We start from the raw sequence: 19,456 nt of genomic DNA, 5'->3' as shown, positions 1-19,456 counted from the left end.
GGCCAATACAAGAGGGCATCATTGGTAATTGGAGGAAAGTATAGAGGTAGGATTTTTACCCAGAGAGTGGTGGGTGTGTGGAACGTCCTGCCAGGGATGGTGGTAGAAGCAGCTACATTAAGGATATTTAAGAGACTCTTAGATAAGCACATGGAAGATAGAAAAATGGAGGGTTATATTGGAGGGAAGGGTTAGATTGATCATAGAGCAGGTTGAAAGGGCCTATACTGTGCTGTGTTCTTTGCCTACATCAGGGGTTCCCAATCTGAGGTCTAAGAACCCTTGCTTAATGGTATTGATCCCTGGCATCAAAAAGATTGGGAACCCCAGTCTCTGTGGTCTCCCCTCAGCCATATTGTTGCTGTCCAAAGCTGAGCACTTCTGAGTTTCACTGGGTACTGACCTCTGGAATTCACTGCCTAACCACTCACCTGTATGCCCTCTTTGACATCTTTCTCTTTGACCAAACCTGCCTGGATACCTCCTTGTGTAAAGTGCTTCAGGATTTCACAGGGCTGTTGCACAGAAATGGGCCCTTCAGCGCCACAAATCCCTGCCAGTCATCAGCCACCTATCTGCACTAGTCCTACCTCAATCCCTTTTCTTTAATCCTCCCTGTACTCCTCATCAAATCCCCTCTTGGGGCAATTAACCCATCGACCCTGCAAGTTGTTGGGATGTGGGAGGGAACCGGAGCACCTGGGGAAACCCCACACAGTCACGAGGAAAACGCTGTACACACATGAATGTGCATACGTAGAAGTGCACACGCAGGTGTAAATAAACAGATACTGTATATACATGCACATTGCACACAGAGTCACACTGACACACAAGGGCAGCGCCAAAGGTTGGGATCAAACCCAGGTCTCCGAAGCTGAGAGGCAGCGGATCTGCCCACATTGCCACTGTACTTGCCTCCCACTTTCTCCCTCTCAGGTTCCCTTCAGAGAAGGAAACTGAAATTGCACCCGTCCCCCGCCCCCACCACCACCACCACCCTGCAATTCCAAAAAGGCCAACAGGGCAAGTTGTGGAAGTTAGGTACAGAAGAAGGTCAGCCTGCCTTCTGCTCCTAGCTCGGTTTCAGCACGTTCTGGGTTGAGTGGTGTCTGTAAATGGCTCTATGTTTCATTAGCTGGAGTAAATGAATGTACCTAAAAAAAAAAATGACCTTTTGTATCTCCCACCCAGGAGTGGATGCTGCCCTTGTCCTGATGATTTTTACCCTGGCGTCTGCTGGCATTCTGGTTGTGGCAATACTGGCTTACTACCTCAGGTCTGCTCATTCAATCCCCTTCTACATGCTGTTGGTTTATTATCGTTACATGTACCAAGGTACAGTGAACAGCTTGTCCTGCATACTGTTCATACAGATCAGATCATTGCTTAGTGCATTGAGGTAGAACAAGGTAAAGTAATAACAATGCAGAATAAAATGTAACAGCCACAGAGAAAGTGCAGTGCAGGTCAACAATAAAGTTAAGATCATAACAAGGTAGGTTGCGAGGCCAGGTGTCTGATAACAGCGGGTTAGAAGCTGTCCTTGAGCCTGGTGGTACGTGCTTTCTGCAAATCTGCACCTCCCTTATTCTTCTGTTTGAGGCATTTCTTGGGTGTTGACTCTCTCTTCTCCATTGATTCTCCTGCTCCTCTCAAACATTGTGACACAATGTTTCATAAGCCTAGAGACTGCCCACTGCACTTATGCTAACCCTAATGCGTGTGTACACTGATAGCCTGAGCCTGCATTCTCAACATATCCATCAATGCCTTGCATACATGTGTCTGTCTAAAGCTTATTGAGTCTATCTGATTCCACCACCAAATGCTCCAGATAGCAACCTTTTATTTCCCCTTCAAAACTCCTCCTCCTCACCCTAAAGGTATATTTTGTTGATTTTGTTACCCCTCCCATGGGAAAAAGATTCTGTCTGCCCTAATCTATACTCATAATTTTATGAGCCTCTATCCGGTCACCCGTTGGCCTCCTTTGCTCCAAGGAAAAGAGGCCCGATCTCACCAGCTCTCCCCATTAAAGAAGCTCTCTTTCCCAGGCAACGTCTGACTTCCTTTATTCTGGCCTCTCAACTATTCCCGGTTTCTGACATCCCATCACTGATGAAGAGAAGCACACAGCTGGAGGTGGGAATTGAACCCAGGTCTCTGGAGCTGTGAGGCATTTCCAATCCAGATTGATTTCAATCGTCAGTGACTCCAGTCCAGATTCAACCTCTGGCTGTGAAGATGGTGAAATTCCTGAGGCCTTGTCTTCCCAGGTAGGCTGTTTGCTCACTTGCTGGTTAGGCTCTTGCCCGGTGTTAGGCAGACTGAGCCAAGGGGAGGGCTGGCATCAAAGAAACTTCCACTGTTCAATGCCATTGTGTTTTTCACAGGAATCATATCCAGAGGGTTTACCTCCTGAGAGGGTCTGAGAAGCTGCTTCTAAACATGGATGATTTGGTGTTTATCAACACACAACTTAGTTGGATGGTAAGAGAAATCCTTAAATCATTGGCCTAACATTCAGGTGCCATCTTCATACCTTGTGACTTAACTCTCACTCATAAATACGAGAGATTCTACAGATGCTGGAAATCCAGAGCAACACGCACAAAATACTGGAGGTTCTCAGTGGTCAGGCAACATCTATGGCAGGGAATAAACAGTCGAAGTTTCAGGCACAGACTCTTCATCAGGACTGAAAGGCCTCGGCCTGAAACATTGACTGTTTCTTCCCCTCCACCAATGCTGCCTGACCTGCTAAGCTTCTTCGAGGTTTGTCTTTGGGCTTTCAGGCTTCTGTACCTCCTGCCCGATGGAAGCTGCATGCTTGTAAAGTGCGATCTGTGGTAAGCAAGTCCAGCAAACTTTGGGGTAGCGAGCAAAGGGTGAACTAGGCTGGGTATGACTTAACATGAAGCCCTCATCTGGTTTCACTTAATCCCTGTCAACTTGTACTCCTTCCTCTCCCCTTACGTTCTGGCTTTTGTTCCCTTCCTTTCTCGTCTTGGCCTGAAACGTCAGCTATTGATTCCTCTCCATAGATGCTGGCTGGCTTGCTGAGTTTCTTCAGCACTTTGTGTGTGTGTGTGTGTGTGTTGCTCAAGATTTCCAGCATCTGCAGAATCTCTTGTGTCTGTGAAGCCCCACATCCCCAGGTTCAGAACAGCTATTTTGTTTCAACCACTCTGTTCTTGAAGTAACCTGCACAATCACAATCACTACCTGAGTATAGCAAAACTACAACCACTTTGTACCACAACAGACTTTTTCTTAAATTCTAATTGTGTTTATTCCTATGTAATTTATTTTTTTCTTGCAGAAGTTGTGTATCTGATGTTATGTGCCCGTGATGCTGCTCCTAGTAAGGTTTTTATTGCACCCATGCCAATGTGGACTTGTGTAGATGACAGAAAACCGCACTTTCAATTTGATGGCATAATTACCATTGCAATGAGAGCAGAGCAGAGACTGGATGCTCTGTGATGAGTAACTTGGCCCTGACTCTCCCGAGATGCAGGTCAGGAGTGTGATGGGATACTCTCCACCTGCCTGGGTTCCAACAGCTCTTCAGAAGTTTGACAACATCCAGGACAAAGCGACCCACTCGATCAGCACCCCATCCACCCCCCAAATACTCCCTCCCTCCAGCACTTCAGCTGAGGAGTGCACCATCTACAAAATGCACTGCCGTTCCTCGCCCAGGCTACTCTGACAGCTCATCCCAAACCCCCACTTCTCCCACCGGGAGAGATGAGGGCAGGGGACCAACACCACCCACAGGTTCCCTGTCCAGATCCCATCCCATCCCGACTGGAAAATACCTCACTGTTGCACCACCGTCACTGGTTCGAAATCCCAGAACACCCTCCCTGAGAGCCCACACCAGAAGGACGGCAGCAGCTCAGCCCACCTCCTCAGGGGGCAGTTAGAGATGGGGAATAAATGGTGGCCTTTCCAGTGCTGCAGAAACCATCTTGACCTAACTATCTGAATGGGTGATGGAGTGGCGAGGGAATTAAATCACTTATGGACGCTGTTGCTGTCTGCTCCTAGAGACTCAATGGGGAGACCGAGATGAGCGTCAGTGGCAGAAGCATCTCTGACTTCAAAGGTACCAAAACTCCAATAAACTCCATTTCTGGTAAAAGTGTGATGGTGCTCACAGCCGAGAATACGAACGTGGCCATTTATGAGGTGAGAATCTTGCTTTCCATTGCTCGGAGACAGTGGTGTTTTATAACCAGAGCCATCCTTCCCCGGTGTCCATTCATTCCCCGAGGATTAGCCCTCCTCCACTACCCCAGTGAGCTATGTCAATTGGGACTGTTTGTCTTCCGAGAGTCCGACCTGAGACAGGTTTTTAAAGTAATGAGGACATTCTTCTGTAAGATACAGGAGCTGAATTAAGTTATTGGTCATTCCCTTTTGCAACCCCATTTCCTAGTATGGGATAGCACAGAACAGGCCCTTCAGCTCACGTTGTCATCGTTATCGTCATCATCATTATGTGCTGTGTTATATGATGTGGGTGAACATGGTTGTTCTTAAACTTTTCTACAGAAGTGGTTTGCTATTGCCTTCTCCTGGGCATTGTCTTTACAAGACGGGTGACCCCAACCATTATCAATACTCTTCAGAGATTGTCTGCCTGGTGTGAGTGGTCACACAACCAGGACTTGTGATCTGCACCAGCTGCTCATACCACCATCCACCATCTGCTCCCATGGATTCACGTGACTCTGATTGGGGGGGGGGGGGTGCCCTAAGCAGGTGCTACACCTTGCCCAAGGGTGACCTGCAGGCTAATGGAGGGAAGGAGTGTCTTACACCTCCTTTGGTAGACGTATCTCCACCCCACCATCCAGCTATAAGATATGACCTGTAAAACTGAACATTTCTACTGTGGAAATGTACTTTACTTGTGGTAACAAAATGGTATTCTTTGTCATGCCCCCATGGGCTTCATGTGACCCTGATGGAGGGTTGGGGTGATTAAACAGGCGATGCACCTTGCCCAAGGGTAACCTGCAGGCTGGCAGAGGAAGGACCGCCTTACACCACCTTTGGCAGAGGTGTATCTCCACCCCACCACCCTTCAATTTGTGTATTATTTGTTTATTGAGATACAGCCCGGAACAGGCCCTTTGAGTCACACCACCGAGCAACCCTTGATTTAACCCTAGCCTAATCACAGGACATTTACAGTGACCAACTAACCTATTAACTACAAGATACTTCAACTGTGGGAGGAAACCAGAGCACCTGGAGCAAACCCATGCAGTCGTGGGGAGAACGTACAAACTCCTTACAGGCAGCAGTGGAAATTGAACCTGTGTTGCTGGCACTATAAAGTGCTGTGCTAACCACTACACTACCAAGACACACTCAATGTTGTACTGACCTTTATAAATCAACTCCCTTCTCTCCTATACAGCCCTTAGCCCTCTACTTTTCTTTCATCCACGTACCTAACAGAGAATCTCTGAAATGTCTCTAATATATCAGCCTCTGCCACCCTGGCAGTGTGTTCCATGTACCCACTATTCTCTACCTCTGACATCTCTGCTAAACTTCCTTCAAACATCTTAAAGAATGTTTTCTGGGGTTAGCTTTGTCACTCTGGGAGAAAGGAGGCAGCTGGTCACTCTATGCATATTGTCACGTACCCCGTGAGGAATTAAAGAACCAGCAGAAATAGAAAACACTTTTGAGTCTGGTATTGCTATTCACTAATACTATTTATTAGTAACTACGCAATAGATTGATATAAATTCAGATATATTAAATAGCTTAGCAGAGATTATATGTATATAAGCGTGGAAATATAGAAACCAAACTTCAAGCCTAGGGGTAAATAGATACAGTCTTACGGTGATGAGTAAGGTTCAGTTCAGTTCGTGGTTTTGAGTTGAGTAGTGATGGGGAGGGAGGTTTTAGTCTTCAGGTGAACTGATGCCATTGATCTTCCCATTGTCCTCTGAAATCCTCTAGAAGTCACCGACTGTGACCGCAACAAAGGGGACAGTTCTTCTGTGGTGGGATTATCAACCCAGGCAAGGGTTGGACACATGAATAACTCACCACCGGTCACACTTTTTCCACACTGTGAGAGCCACTGATCGATCCGCCTGACCGATCCTCCAAAGACCCACCTTTCTTGTGGGCACAACAAAGCTCATTCAATGTCCAAAACCACGTGTCTGTGAGTCTATCATCTGACCTTCTATTTATCTCACCGTGCTGAACACCAGCTGTCCATCAAGCAGCTCCTCCCTTCTCTCTCTGTAAGAACACAGAAGCTGCCAGTGTCCTTGCAAAAGGGTAAATATGCTGCAGAGCAACCATAACACCATCTCCAAACAGTCTTTGCCTCTCTCTCTTAATAACAAGGTGCCTGTCAGACACCTCTCTCTCTCTCTCTCTCTCTCTCTCTCTCTCTCTCTTTCTCTTTTAAAAACACAGTTCACAAGGATAATTCAGGATCCTGTCACAATATACACCTCTATCAAGTCACCTTTCACCCTCTTTCACTCCAAAGAGAAACCCCCTAACCTTTCCTCACGAAACATGCTCTCTAATCCAGCCAGCATTCTGGTAATTATCCTCTTTATCCTCCCTAAAGCTTCCAATCCTTCCTAAAATGAGGTGACCAGAACTGAACACTATTCTGGTGGACTCTGTCTTAGTAACTGTGAAATATTCTCTTTAGCCAAATATCATTCATTAATCTGGCTGATGGATGTTTATTGCTAATTTAGATTAGATTAATTTTGCTTGTCTCATGTCAAAACATTGATACGTACAGTGAAAGTGCATTATTTTGCATCAGTGACCAACACAGTCTGGCGATTGTGCTGGGGGCACCCCGCAAGTTTACATAGCATGCCCACAACTTCCTTACCCTAACCTATACATCTTTTAAAATGTGGGAAGAAACTGGAGCACCTGGAAGAAAGTTATGGGGAGAAGGTATAAACTCCTTACAGACAGTGGCAGGATTTGAACCCAGATCTACTGATCACTGGCACTGTAAAGCGTTACGCTAGCCTCTGCACTACCGTGAAATGGTTTATTGTTGTTACATTCACTAGGATGCACTGGAAATCTTGCTTTGCCTGCCATCCAGACAGATTATTCCACACACCAGCACACTGAGGTGGTGAAAAGGGAAACAGATGCAGAGTGCAGTGTTCTGGTTACGGAGGAAGTCCACTGCAGGGAGACAAATAACTGTTTACTGACTTGTGGGATTTGCTTGCTGTTAACAAAACTCTTTGGTAATTAAACCACTGGACTGTTTCTGGCTACTTCAGAGTCAACCAAGTCATTGGAGATTTGGGAGTCACATATAAACCCAAATCAGCACACAGATCTCAGCAGAGTAGAACTCAGCAGATCAGGCAGCATCTACAGAAATGAATAAAGAGTCAATGTTTTGGGCCATGACCTATCTTCAGAACTGGAAAGGAAAGGGAAAGATGCAAGTAAAAAGTGGGGGTAGGGGAAGGAGGAAGGAGGATAGCTAGAAGGTGATAGGTGAAGTCAAATGGGTAGGAAAGGGCTGGAGAGGAAGGAATCTGTAGGACAGGAGAATGGACCATAGGAGAAAGGGAAGGAGGAGAGGATTCTGCGGGGGGGGTGATAGACAGGCGAGAAGTCAGAGGTCAGAGTGGGTAATAAACCACATATAAACCCAAAGTGGGTACAGAGAAAGTATGTATGTTTCTTTCTGCAACAGTCCAGTGGGTTCCAGGTCCTTGCTACAGACAGGTGTTTTATTCAAATGTAATGCTCTGGTTAAGATTTCTGCTGTTATGCTTTGAGGTATTTTTATTTTTATCAGTTTTCTGCAAAAGCAGTGTATCCTACTAGTAAGAGTGTTTTGACTTTGGCTAAAGATACAGAGCCATGTTGTCCAACTTAGGAATGTTGTGTCAGTCAATCAGGATTGCCTTGGTACATGCTGTAACTTTCTGCCTGGTGGGATGCAATGAAAGATTTGAGAGAGCTGGGCAGGATCAGATTTCTGGAGGACAGTGAGCTGGTTTGGGGTCTTTTGGTGGGAGCTGCGTAGTGGGGCATAAGGGAAGGTACTGCAGAATGCCACCCGAAGGAGAGACCCCGTTGTAAGAGAGTCTTTTTGCAGATGAATGGTTCTGAGGAGGAAGTGCCAATCTTCCTGAGTTACCCCGTTCACTAGAGATGGTCTTTGAGGGAAGTTGGAACTGCGGCCAGTGTTTTACATGCAGAATGTGGTTCGGCGCGAGTAAAATGATACACCCGACTATTCCGGGAATGAGCTCCAACGTTTATCTGCACGTCGTACTGGTTTAACTGTAATGGGCCCTTTTGTTTCTCTGTTAGTTGTTTGTTAAAGTTGAACTATTGGTAAATATACTTCCTTAGTCATTTTATGTTTGTGTACCATCCGTTATTTTTCTGCTGAGCAATAACTGTGCATAGGGCTATACTTAGTCAACATTCCCTACATTCAATGTTCTTCCCTGGGACATCCCAACTTCCCTGTTTGGTTGAACCCCAAATCATACTGACCCGAGACGTACATCGTTTATGAAAGGTGCCTTCTCACTGCTGAGTCACATGGCTGTTAATAGAGTTAACCAACGAGGCAAGTCTGTATACAAGCCCAGTGAGAGGTTGCACAAAGTTTACTAAAATTCTTGAATATAAATTCATCAAACCCCTATTTTATGATCATTCAGCCTTACCTCTAGATGTTGGTCCGACGGCAACCAGTGTTCAATACCGCAACTCAGCGCCACAGCCCACAGCACTGCTGCAGATGCATCATACCCTGTAGCATTGCAGCACACGACAGTGCAGCATGCAGCCCCTCCTGCCCTCCCCCAGCCCCAGCGCACTGCACCGCAGTCACCAATAAATTGCATCTTCAGCTCCAAGAACTGGAGAAATTTCTGCCACAGATGACAAACTGGGTGTGTCACAATAATGTCCCCATTTTCTGACCTCACATAACCTTCTCAATGTTCCTTTCCAAATCCTGAATCTCATTAAGAAGCATCTGGATTTGAATCGCCAAGCCATAGTGAGTTGCAGACCGAGTGCTGGTAAATTGGATTAGAGGAGATGGGGACTGAGTGGTAAACATAAGCTTGTTGGGCTGAAAGGTCTTTTTTTTAATACTGTACGACTAAGGCTCTCGATAACTCCTGACCCTGGACCTTCACCATACTCCTTGTACTGCACTCTTGTTTTTTGTCCACCTCTGTATTTATTGTTGGTCAGCTCTAACTTGAGGCTCCAAGAAGCTGTTGCATGCGACAGCGGCCACACCCTGGTGCACTGCTTTGTCAGGCAGGCTAAACCAGGTGAGGGTAGTCGGCGGGCCTCATACCCTGGTGAGACAGGGACTTACCTGTCGAAGCATATGGAGTCAGCTCTGGCTGACTGGGCAGATGAGATCTACAATGAGATCCAACGGCCAGGTTGTAGGTGGTAGTTCAACGCTCCGTGGAGAGAAAAAGACAGGACAAAGCACTGAGGATGTCACGGTCATCCCTTGCAACCAGGGACAACCCAGGTTTGAGCTGCTTGTTCGTACACAGAACACAGAATTCCGAGGTCAAGGGAGTGGAACTGTCCCAGTGTAATGGCTTTTCCACTTTTAAAAACTCTCCCACACAGGTTTCCTGTCCTCATCGGACACGACACTCAGCCACCATGTACACTGTTTAATCTGAGACTCACCTGAGCAAGCACAGAATTACCTCTCACCCTAATGCGTGTGACAATCTGAACGAGCAAAGTATTACCTCACACTCTAGTTCGTGTGACAATCTTAACATCTGGTTGAGTGTGGAGTTCACACATTCTCCCCCTGACCATATGGGTCCACCCCCAACCCCTCAAGGCCTCAGCTTCCCCTCGCATCCCAATGACATGCTGGGTTGGTGGGTTCGTTGGATAATTGATAATAAGAATGCATGGAGAGTTGGTGGACTTGAGTGTGAGAGAGACAAGAGCTTGAAATCTGGCATGGACTTTGGTATCCGAATTTAAAAACTTTGTAGGTACGCATGTGGTGATGATGGACATGCATCTGGGATGTCGGGGGGTAACTGGAGCACCCAGGGGAACCCAACGTGGTCACAGAACCTATGTGCACACACACACAGAAAGAGGGGCAAGTCACACACACCTGAACAGACACACAGACGCACACACAGGGACACACGCATGCATGCACTCACACTGACACACATACGGACACACTCACACACGGACACACTCTGGCTGGGACACACTGACACAGACGCAGACAGACACACACACGCTTATAGACACGCAATGCCAGAAGTTGGGATCGAACCTGGGTCTCTGGAGCCCGAGCTCGAGAACTGAAAAAGCAGATTTCCCCAAAGCAGGAGCTGACATGCATATTGATGCAGTGGACAGGAAAGTCACTCACAGGGTACAGCGTGAACTGACTGGGCTGAATGACAGTCTGCTGTGCATCTAATGATCGGTTTAACCTGCCGTATGCTTCCCATAGGGAGATTGGGTTTGGCTGAAGAGGATTACAGATGGGAACTTTGGCGAAGTCCGACCAGCAACGAAGGTTGTTTTCTCCAAGGTGTGTTCCTACAGTCTGGTACTGGGTGCCACCCGACATGTCTGCAGGTTATCGGGAGGAGAGGAGGACTTGTGGATTTATTTACAATGGATTATTTCTGACATCAGCAAAACTAGTTCACAGTGGGGTCAGTTCATCTGCATCTCTCCACCTCCTGTTCCCCATATCCTTTCCCTCCCCCTCACATCTAAAATCATCTCATTCATAGTCATAGTCATACTTTACTGATCCCGGGGGAAATTGGTTTTCATTACAGTTGCACCATAGATAATAAATAGTAATAGAAATAGTAATAGAACCATGAATAGTTAAATAGTAATATGTAAATTATGCCAGTAAATTATGAAATAAGTCCAGGACCAGCCTATTGACTCAGGGTGTCTGACCCTCCAAGGGAGGAGTTGTAAAGTTTGATGGCCACAGGCAGGAATGACTTCCTATGACGCTCTGTGCTGCATCTTGGAGAAATGAGTCTCTGGCTGAATGTACTCCTGTGCCCAACCAGTACATTATGTAGTGAATGGGAGACATTGACCAAGATGGCATGCAACTTAGACAGCATCCTCTTTTCAGACACCACCATCAGAGAGTCCAGTTCCATCCCCACAACATCACTGGCCTTACGGATAAGTTTGTTGATTCTGTTGGTGTCTGCTACCCCCAGCCTGCTGCCCCAGCACACAACAGCAAACATGATAGCTCTGGCCACCACAGACTCGTAGAACATCCTCAGCATCGTCCAGCAGATGTTAAAGGACCTCAGTCTCCTCAGGAAATAGAGACGGCTCTGGCCCTTCTTGTAGACAGCCTCAGTGTTCTTTGACCAGTCCAGTTTATTGTCAATACATATCCCCAGGAATTTGTTATCCTCCACCATGTCCACACTGACCCCCTGGATAAAAACTGGGGTCACCGGTGCCTTAGCTCTCCTCAGGTCTACCACCAGCTCCTTAGTCTTTTTCACATTAAGCTGCAGATAATTCTGCTCACACCATGTGACAAAGTTTCCTACCGTAGCCCTGTACTCAGCCTCATCTCCCCTGCTGATGCATCCAACTATGGCAGAGTCATCAGAAAACTTCTGAAGATGACAAGACTCTGTGCAGTAGTTGAAGTCCGAGGTGTAAATGGTGAAGAGAAAGGGAGACGAGACAGTCCCCTGTGGAGCCCCAGTGCCGCTGATCACTCTGTCGGACACACAGTGTTGCAAGCACAGGTACTGTGGTCTGCCAGACAGGTAATCAAGAATCCATGACACCAGGGAAGCATCCACCTGCATCGCTGTCAGCTTCTCCCCCAGCAGAGCAGGGCAGATGGTGTTGAACGCACTGGAGAAGTCAAAAAACATGACCCTCACAGTGCTCGCTGGCTTGTCCAGGTGGGCGTAGACACGGTTCAGCAGGTAGACGATGGCATCCTCAACTCCTAGTCGGGGCTGGTAGGCAAACTGGAGGGGATCTAATGTGGCCTGACCATAGGCCGGAGCAGCTCCAGAACAAGTCTCTCCAGGTCTTCATGATGTGGGAGGTCAATGCCACCGGTCTGTAGTCATTGAGGCCGCTGGGGCGCGGCGTCTTCGGCACAGGGACGAGGCAGGACGACTTCCACAGTACAGGAACCCTCCGGAGCCTCAGGCTCAGGTTGAATACATGGCGAAGTACTCCACATAGCTGAGGGGCACAGGCTTTGAGCACCCTGGTACTGACACCATCCGGGCCTGCAGCCTTGCCTGGGTTGAGAAGTTTCACCTGTCTTCTCACCTGTTCAGCTGTGAAGCCCATCGTGGTGGTTTTGTGTGGGGGAGGGGTATAGTCATGAGAGCAGGGTGAGGGACTGTGAGGAGGGGTAGGAGGGGAGAGTGGAATATGTGTTGATTGGGGGCCGACAACAGATGACTCATGTGGGGGATGGGCAGGGGTCACAATGTCACATCTGTTAAAGAACAGGTTAAGTTCGTTGGCCCTGTCCACACTGCGTTCAGCTCCTCTGTTGCTTGTTTGCCGGAACCCAGTGATGGTCCTCATCCCCTTCCAGACCTCTCTCATGTTGTTCTGCTGGAGTTTCCACTCAAGCTTCCCCCTGTACCTGTCTTTAGCCTCCCTGATCCTGGCTTTCAGGTCCCTCTGTATTGCCCTCAGCTCCTCCCTATTTCCATCTCTAAACGCCCTCTTCACCTTCCATCCATCACTTTATCTGTCCCACTGTCTCCAACTTCTGACTATCCCCTCCCCTCTACCCCTCCTGAGAGATGACTTGATGATCGAGGTGTATAAGGTGGAGTGGATAACTGGAGAGCCAGAGACTTTTTCCCAGGGTGAATTACTACAGCAGTTCAAAGTACATCTATTGTCACTGTATACAACCCTGAGATTTCATTTTCTTGTGGGCATACTCAATAAATCTATAACCATAATAGAATCAATGAACGACCCCACCAATAAGGTGAACAACCAGCAAAGGACAACAAAATGCAAATACAAAAAGAAAGAAAAAATAAATAATAATGATAATAAATAAATAAGCAATAAATGTCGAGAATGTAAGATGAAGGGTCTTTGAAAGTGAGCCCATAGGTTGTGAGAACATTTCAACGATAGGGTGAGTTAACCCCTTTGGTTCAAGCGCCTGATGGTTGAGGGGTAATAACTGTTCCTGAACCTGGTGCTGTGAGTCCTGAGGCTCCTGTACCTTCTTCCTGATGGCAGCAGCGAGAAGGAAGCATGACATGGGTGGTGCAGTCCCTGATGATGGAAGGGTTAGATTGATTTTAGAGCAAATTGAAAGGTCAGCACAATATTGTGGGCTGAAAGACCTGTGCTGTGGTGTAATGTTGCATGTCCTTTATCTCTGCAGCTCCAGCAGATGAGACACGAGAACGTGAATCCGTTCCTCAGCCTCTTTGTCGACTGCGGTATCCTTGCGATTGTCACAGAGCACTGCTCCAGGGGGAGCCTGGAGGATCTCATCTCAAATAGGGACATGAAACTTGATTGGATGTTCAAATTATCCCTTCTGCTTGACTTGGTCAAGGTAACCCTCCTCATTTCTTGCCTGCTCCTCCTCCCTGTCCCCACCTTTCAGCCATTGCACTGTGCTGTGAGAAAACCCTGTTCACCCTGAAAACCTGAGGAAAAAAAATCAAAAACTGCTGGAACTCAGTGTGGTGGAGGCAGTTCAGATGTGGCTTCAAAGAGTATTGGCTAAAGATATAGTGGAGAGAATTTGCAAGGGGACTGAGACCAGGGTGATGGTCTCAGATTGGCTTGGAAGAGAGCCAGCTGACATACAATGGGCTGAATAAAGTTTGCAAGAATAATCCTGGGAACGAAAGGCTTAAATGTATGAGAGGCTTTTGACATTCCTGAGCCTGTACTTGATAGTTTACTTTATTCATTGAGATACAGTCCTTCAGGCCCTTCGAGCCATGCTGCCAGCAATCACTCGATTTAATCTGAGCCTAATCACTGGACAATTTACAATCAACCCACCAACCAACTTTGGACTGCGGGAGTGAAAACCCATGTGGTCATGGGGAGAACATACAAAACTCCCTATAGGCAGCGGTGGGAAATGAACCTGGGTTGCCTGTACAGTAAAGTGCTGTGCTAACCACTATGCTATCATGCCTAGAATGATGAAGTGGAGGCGGGGGGGATGATGTCGCTTTGAAACCAAATAAATACCGAATGGCCTGGGTAGACTTGTGGAGAGAATGTTTCCATTAGGGGTAAAGTCTAGGACCAGAGGGCACAGCCTCAGAGCGGAAGCACGTCCCTTTAGAACAGAGATGAGGAGGAATTTCTTTAGCCAGAGAGTGGTTGATCTGTGGAATTCCTTGCCACAGACGGCTGTGGAGGCCTCGTGATTGGGTGTATTTAAGGTAGACGCTGATAGGTGAACACAGGAGAATCTGCAGATGCTGGAAATCTTCAGCATCACACACAAAATGCTGATTTCCTCCAGTATTTTGAGAACTTGAGAACTTCTTGATTGGTTGAGGTTAAGGGTTACAGGGAAGAGATGAGAGAACCAACCATAATTGAATAGCAGAGCAGAGTTGATCGGCTGAATTGGTTAATTCTGCTCCTAGATTCCAGCCACGTACTGACTTTTTGACCCAGAATTGTGTGCAGCATGTTGGGTGTTTTCAAAGGCACCTTCTCTCCACAGGGCATGAAATTCCTTCACCACCGAGACCTGGTTCACGGGAGGCTGAAGTCCCGGAACTGTGTAGTGGACGGCAGGTTTGTGCTGAAGGTCACGGACTATGGCTACAACGAGTTGCTGGAAGTGCAGAAGGTCACCTGGCTGATGCCTAGCCCAGTGGGTAAGATGCTTTCGACTTCATTCAGACACGTCAATGAGAACCAGCCTTTCCCAACTCTGTCTGTACACTGGAAAGCAGCTGATGAAATCAAACCCCTCCAACCTCAACATACTCTATACTTGGTAAACATAGCACAAGTAGTAGGCAGCCATTGATCCCAGGGGATCATGGGTTTGCCCCTCTGATGGACTGTGTCCTCTCCAGGGGGTAAGCCCGGGTGGGAAGATTTGAAGAACCGGCTGTTGCCCATGCAGTGGGTTCCCCCTCTCCACGTCACTGATGTAGTCCAAGGGAAGGGCAAGCGCCGATACAGTTTGGCACCAGTGTCGTCGCAGAGGCTGCCAGAGTGAAGATGTAAACAACATCAAACTGCCTTAGGGATCCCGGTTCCTGATTTCTTCCTCAGGGTTTACTCCCGAAGCCTTTCCCATGGGTAGGTAAGGCCGCAAGGCAGAGGAGGTTTAAAATTAGAGTTTTCCTTCTCCCAGGCAGGCTGCCATCCAAGATTGACACAGCCCCACCTGCCCAAAGCAACTGGATTTGAGGAGCCAGTGGTCCACCTTTGCCCCTTCTCATGCCATGCATGAAGTCCAAGAGTTGAACTTGGTTGTCAGAGGCTGTTAGAGTAGCTAGCCATTTGGAGCACTTTATAGGTAGTGGGAGCTTATCCCCACTAGCACACCCGGTTATGACAGCCTTAGGAACTGAATGTACCACTGCAGAACATCAAACAGTACAGCACAGTGCAGGCCCTTCAGCCCATAATATTGTGCTAACCTTTTAACCTACTCTAAGATCAATCTAACCCTTCCCTCCCGCCTATCAAAGCGTATCTTAAATATCCCTAATATACCTGCCTCTGTATAACAGTGATCCATGCACCCACCATTCATTATGTGCTGTATTGTATGTCGCGGGTGATCATGGTCTATCCATGACCATGATTGTTCTTGGCAAATTTTTCTACAGAATTGGTTTGCCATTGCCGCCTTCTGGGCAGCTATTATCAATGCTCTTCAGAGATTGTCTGCCTAGTGTCAGTGGTCACATAACCAGGGCCATCCATCACCTGCTCCCATGACTTCACATGGGGTGGCGGGGGGGGGGTGGGGGGCGCTAAACAGACACTACACCTTGCCCAAGGGTGACCTGCAAGCTAGTGGAGGGAAGGAGCACCTCGCAACTCCTTTGGTAGAGACATACCTCCAACCCGCCACCCTACGCACCCACCACTGTGTTTAAAAAAAGCTTACCTCTGACATCCCTCCCCCCATAGTTTCCTCCAATCACCTTAAGTTAATAAGTCACAGAGGTGAGGTGAGAGTGATAGCCCTCGACATCAAGGCAGCATTTGACCGAGTGTGGCATCAAGATGCCCTAGCTAAAGTGGAGTCAATAGGAATTAGGGGATAACCTTCCGCTGGGTGGAATCATACCTGACACACAGGAAGATGGTTGTGGTGGTTGGAGGTCAACCATCTCATCCTTAGGACATCACTGCATGAGTTCCTCATGGAAATGTCCTAGGACCAGCCATCTTCAGCTGCTTCATCAATGACCTTCCTTCTGGCATAAGGTCAGAGGTGGGAATGTTCGCAGATGACTGCACAATGTTCCGCACCATTGGTGACTCCTCGCATAGTGAAGTAGTTCGTACCTAAATGCACAAGACCTGGACAATATCCAGACTTGGGCTGACAAGTGACAAGTAACATTCAAGCCATGCAAGTGCCAGGCAATGACCATCTCCAACGACAGGGGCTCTAGCCCTTGACATGTCAATGTCCCTTGACATTCAGTGGCATCACCATCACTGAGTCTCCTACTATCAACAACCTGGGGATTACCATTGACAGGAAACTGAACTGGTCTAGCCATATAAACACCGTGGCTACCAGAGCAGGTCAAAGGCTGGGAATCCTGTGGTGTGTAACTCACCTCCTGACCCCCCCAAAGCCTGGCCACCATCTACAAGGCTCAGGTCAGGAGTGTGATGGAATACTCACCACTCACCTGGATAAATGCAGCTCCATCAACACTCAAGAAGTTTGACACCATCCGGTACAAGGCAGCCCACTTGATTGGTTCCCCTTCTACAAGCATCCAGTCCCTGCACCATCGACGAACAGTTGCAGCAGTGTGTACTATCTACAAGATGCACTGCAACAACACACTAAACTCCCTAAAGCAGCACCTTCCAGACCCACGACCACTACCATCTAGGAGGATGAAGGCAGCAGATGCCTGGGAACATCACCGCTTGGAAATCCCCCTCCAAGTCACTCACCATCCAGACTCTGAAACATATCACCATTTCTTCATTGTCACTGGGTCAAAATCATGGAATTCCCTCCTTAACAGCACTGTGGGTGTACCTACACCTCAGAGACTGCAGCAGTTCAAGAAGACAGCTCATCACCACCTTCTCAAGGGCAATTGGGGATGGGCAATACGTGCTGGCTTAGTTAACGATGCCCACATCCCGTAAATGAATAAATTTTTAAAAATTGCCCCTCATATTAACCGTTTCCACCCTGGGAAAAAGTCTCTGGCTTCCCAATTGATCAGTGGCTCTTATCATCTTGTACACCTCTATCAAGTCACCTCTCATCCTCCTCCTCTCCAAACAGAGAAGCCCTAGCTCACGCAAGCTTTACTCATCCTGCATTCTGTGTTTATTTTCTTGGTGCAACCACAATGCTCTTAAGTTTGACATGATGTGTCTGGATAACACTCAAGCAGAAGTTTCCCCCACTGTATGGCAACACTAAACCAGATCTCACCCTCTCCCCTCTCCCTTTTTCCCTCTCAACCCCTCCCCCTCTCCCCCACCTCCCCCTTTCCCCCACCAACCCGTCCTGCCTCCCCATTCCTCCCTCCCCTCCCCTCTCCCTCCACCTCCCTCTCTCCTCTACCCTTATCCCCTTCCCTCCCCCTCCCTTTTTTCCCTCTCCCCCTCTTCCTTCCCTCTCCTGTCTCCCCTCACCCATCCTCTCATCTTCTCCACCCTCTTCTCCCCATCTCCTTCAGATCGGCTCTGGACAGCACCAGAACTTCTCCGAGACCCCAGTCTGGAGAGAAGGGGGACGTTCCGGGGGGATGTCTACAGTTTCTCCATCATCATGCAGGAGCTGATTATTCGGGGACCTCCATTCTCCATGCTGGACCTCAGCCCTGCTGGTAAGGCCAACCAGGGAGTTGTGGGGGGGGGGGGGCTCATGGGTTGGGGGTGAGGGATCCCCATCACACCTGGGCCCTCCTTCCTCGAGAATCGCTCAGAACCCATTCACCACCTTTCCAACCTAGGACTTCCCAAACCCCTCTCCGGATTTAATCTGCAACTCTCCATGACAGGCATCCCAATTAGTACACAGAACGATCCCGCAAGCTGCTGTGCAAGTGACTTCTTCCAGTCCAGATGACCCAGAACATTGACTATCTACTTCTCCCTCCAGAAATGCAGAGTATTTCCACCATTTTGGGTGTTACTTCAGATCTCAGAGTCTGATACCTATTGAATCTTGAAATCCTCATTCCAACATCCAGATTCCTATCAAATATTGAAAGGCCTAGATAGAGTGGATATGGAGAGGATGTTTACTATAGTGGGAGAATCCAGGAGCAGAGGGCAGTTGTAGTGTGTGCCTAAAACTGCACACAGTACATTAGAAAGGATGTGCTGGCATTGGAATTAGAAAAGGTCCAGAGGAGGTTCACAAGAATGATACTAGATGTGAAAGGGTTAACATATGAGGACTGCACTCTCTGGAGTTTAGAAGAATGAATGAGAATCTCATCAAAATCTACCAAATATTGAAAGTCCTCGATAGAGGACAAGATGGAACAAAGTTGGCATGGTTTCCTGAAGGGAAAATGTTGCCTGATAAACCTGTTGGAATTCTTTGAGGAGATTACAAGTAGGATAGATGTAGGGGATACAATGGATGTTGTGTATTTGGATTTTCAGAAGGCCTTTGACAAGGTGCCACACATGAGACTGCTTACCAAGTTAAGAGCCCATGGTATTACAGGAAATTTTCTGGCATGGTTAAGAGCATTGGCTGATTGGAAGGAGGCAGCGAGTGGGAATAAAGGGATCCTTTTCTGGTTGGCTGTCAGTGACTAGTGGTGTTCCAGGTTAATGTTGGGTCCACTTCTTTTTAAGCTGTAAATCAATGATTTAGATGATGGAACAGATGGCTTTGTTGCCAAGTTTGCGGATGATATGAAATTGGTGGACGGGCAGGTAGTGTTCAGGAAACAGGTAGGCTCAGAGGGACTTAGGAGAATGGGCAAGAAAGTGGCAAATGAAATATAATGTTGGAAAATGCAGTGTCTTGCACTTTGCTAGTAGAAATAAATGTGTAGACTACTTTCTAAATGGGGAGAAAATCCAAAAATCTGAGATGGAAGGGGACTTGGAAGTTAACTTGCAGGTGGAGTTGGTGGTGAGGAAGGCAAATGCAACGTTAGCATTCATTTCAAGAGGTCTAGAATACTGAGGCTTT

At 47.6% G+C, this 19,456-nt stretch overlaps 1 protein-coding gene across 1 annotated transcript in view; it reads left to right on the top strand.

Moving 5' to 3' along the window:
* Positions 1 to 19,456, top strand: part of LOC140197877 (retinal guanylyl cyclase 2-like) — a 75,837-nt gene that overhangs the window by 14,279 nt on the left and 42,102 nt on the right. Inside the window, 7 exon segments of the mRNA XM_072258427.1 lie at positions 1,195 to 1,279; positions 2,397 to 2,493; positions 4,060 to 4,200; positions 10,541 to 10,621; positions 13,475 to 13,651; positions 14,792 to 14,948; positions 17,979 to 18,128. Of these exon segments, the coding sequence (XP_072114528.1) occupies positions 1,195 to 1,279; positions 2,397 to 2,493; positions 4,060 to 4,200; positions 10,541 to 10,621; positions 13,475 to 13,651; positions 14,792 to 14,948; positions 17,979 to 18,128 (888 nt within the window).

Source organism: Mobula birostris, chromosome 5, assembly GCF_030028105.1.
Source record: "Mobula birostris isolate sMobBir1 chromosome 5, sMobBir1.hap1, whole genome shotgun sequence".
In the NCBI taxonomy this organism is placed as follows: Eukaryota; Metazoa; Chordata; class Chondrichthyes; order Myliobatiformes; family Myliobatidae; genus Mobula; species Mobula birostris.
The sequence above is the reverse complement of the archived record's forward strand: the minus strand, read 5'-3'. Positions and strand labels throughout refer to the sequence as shown.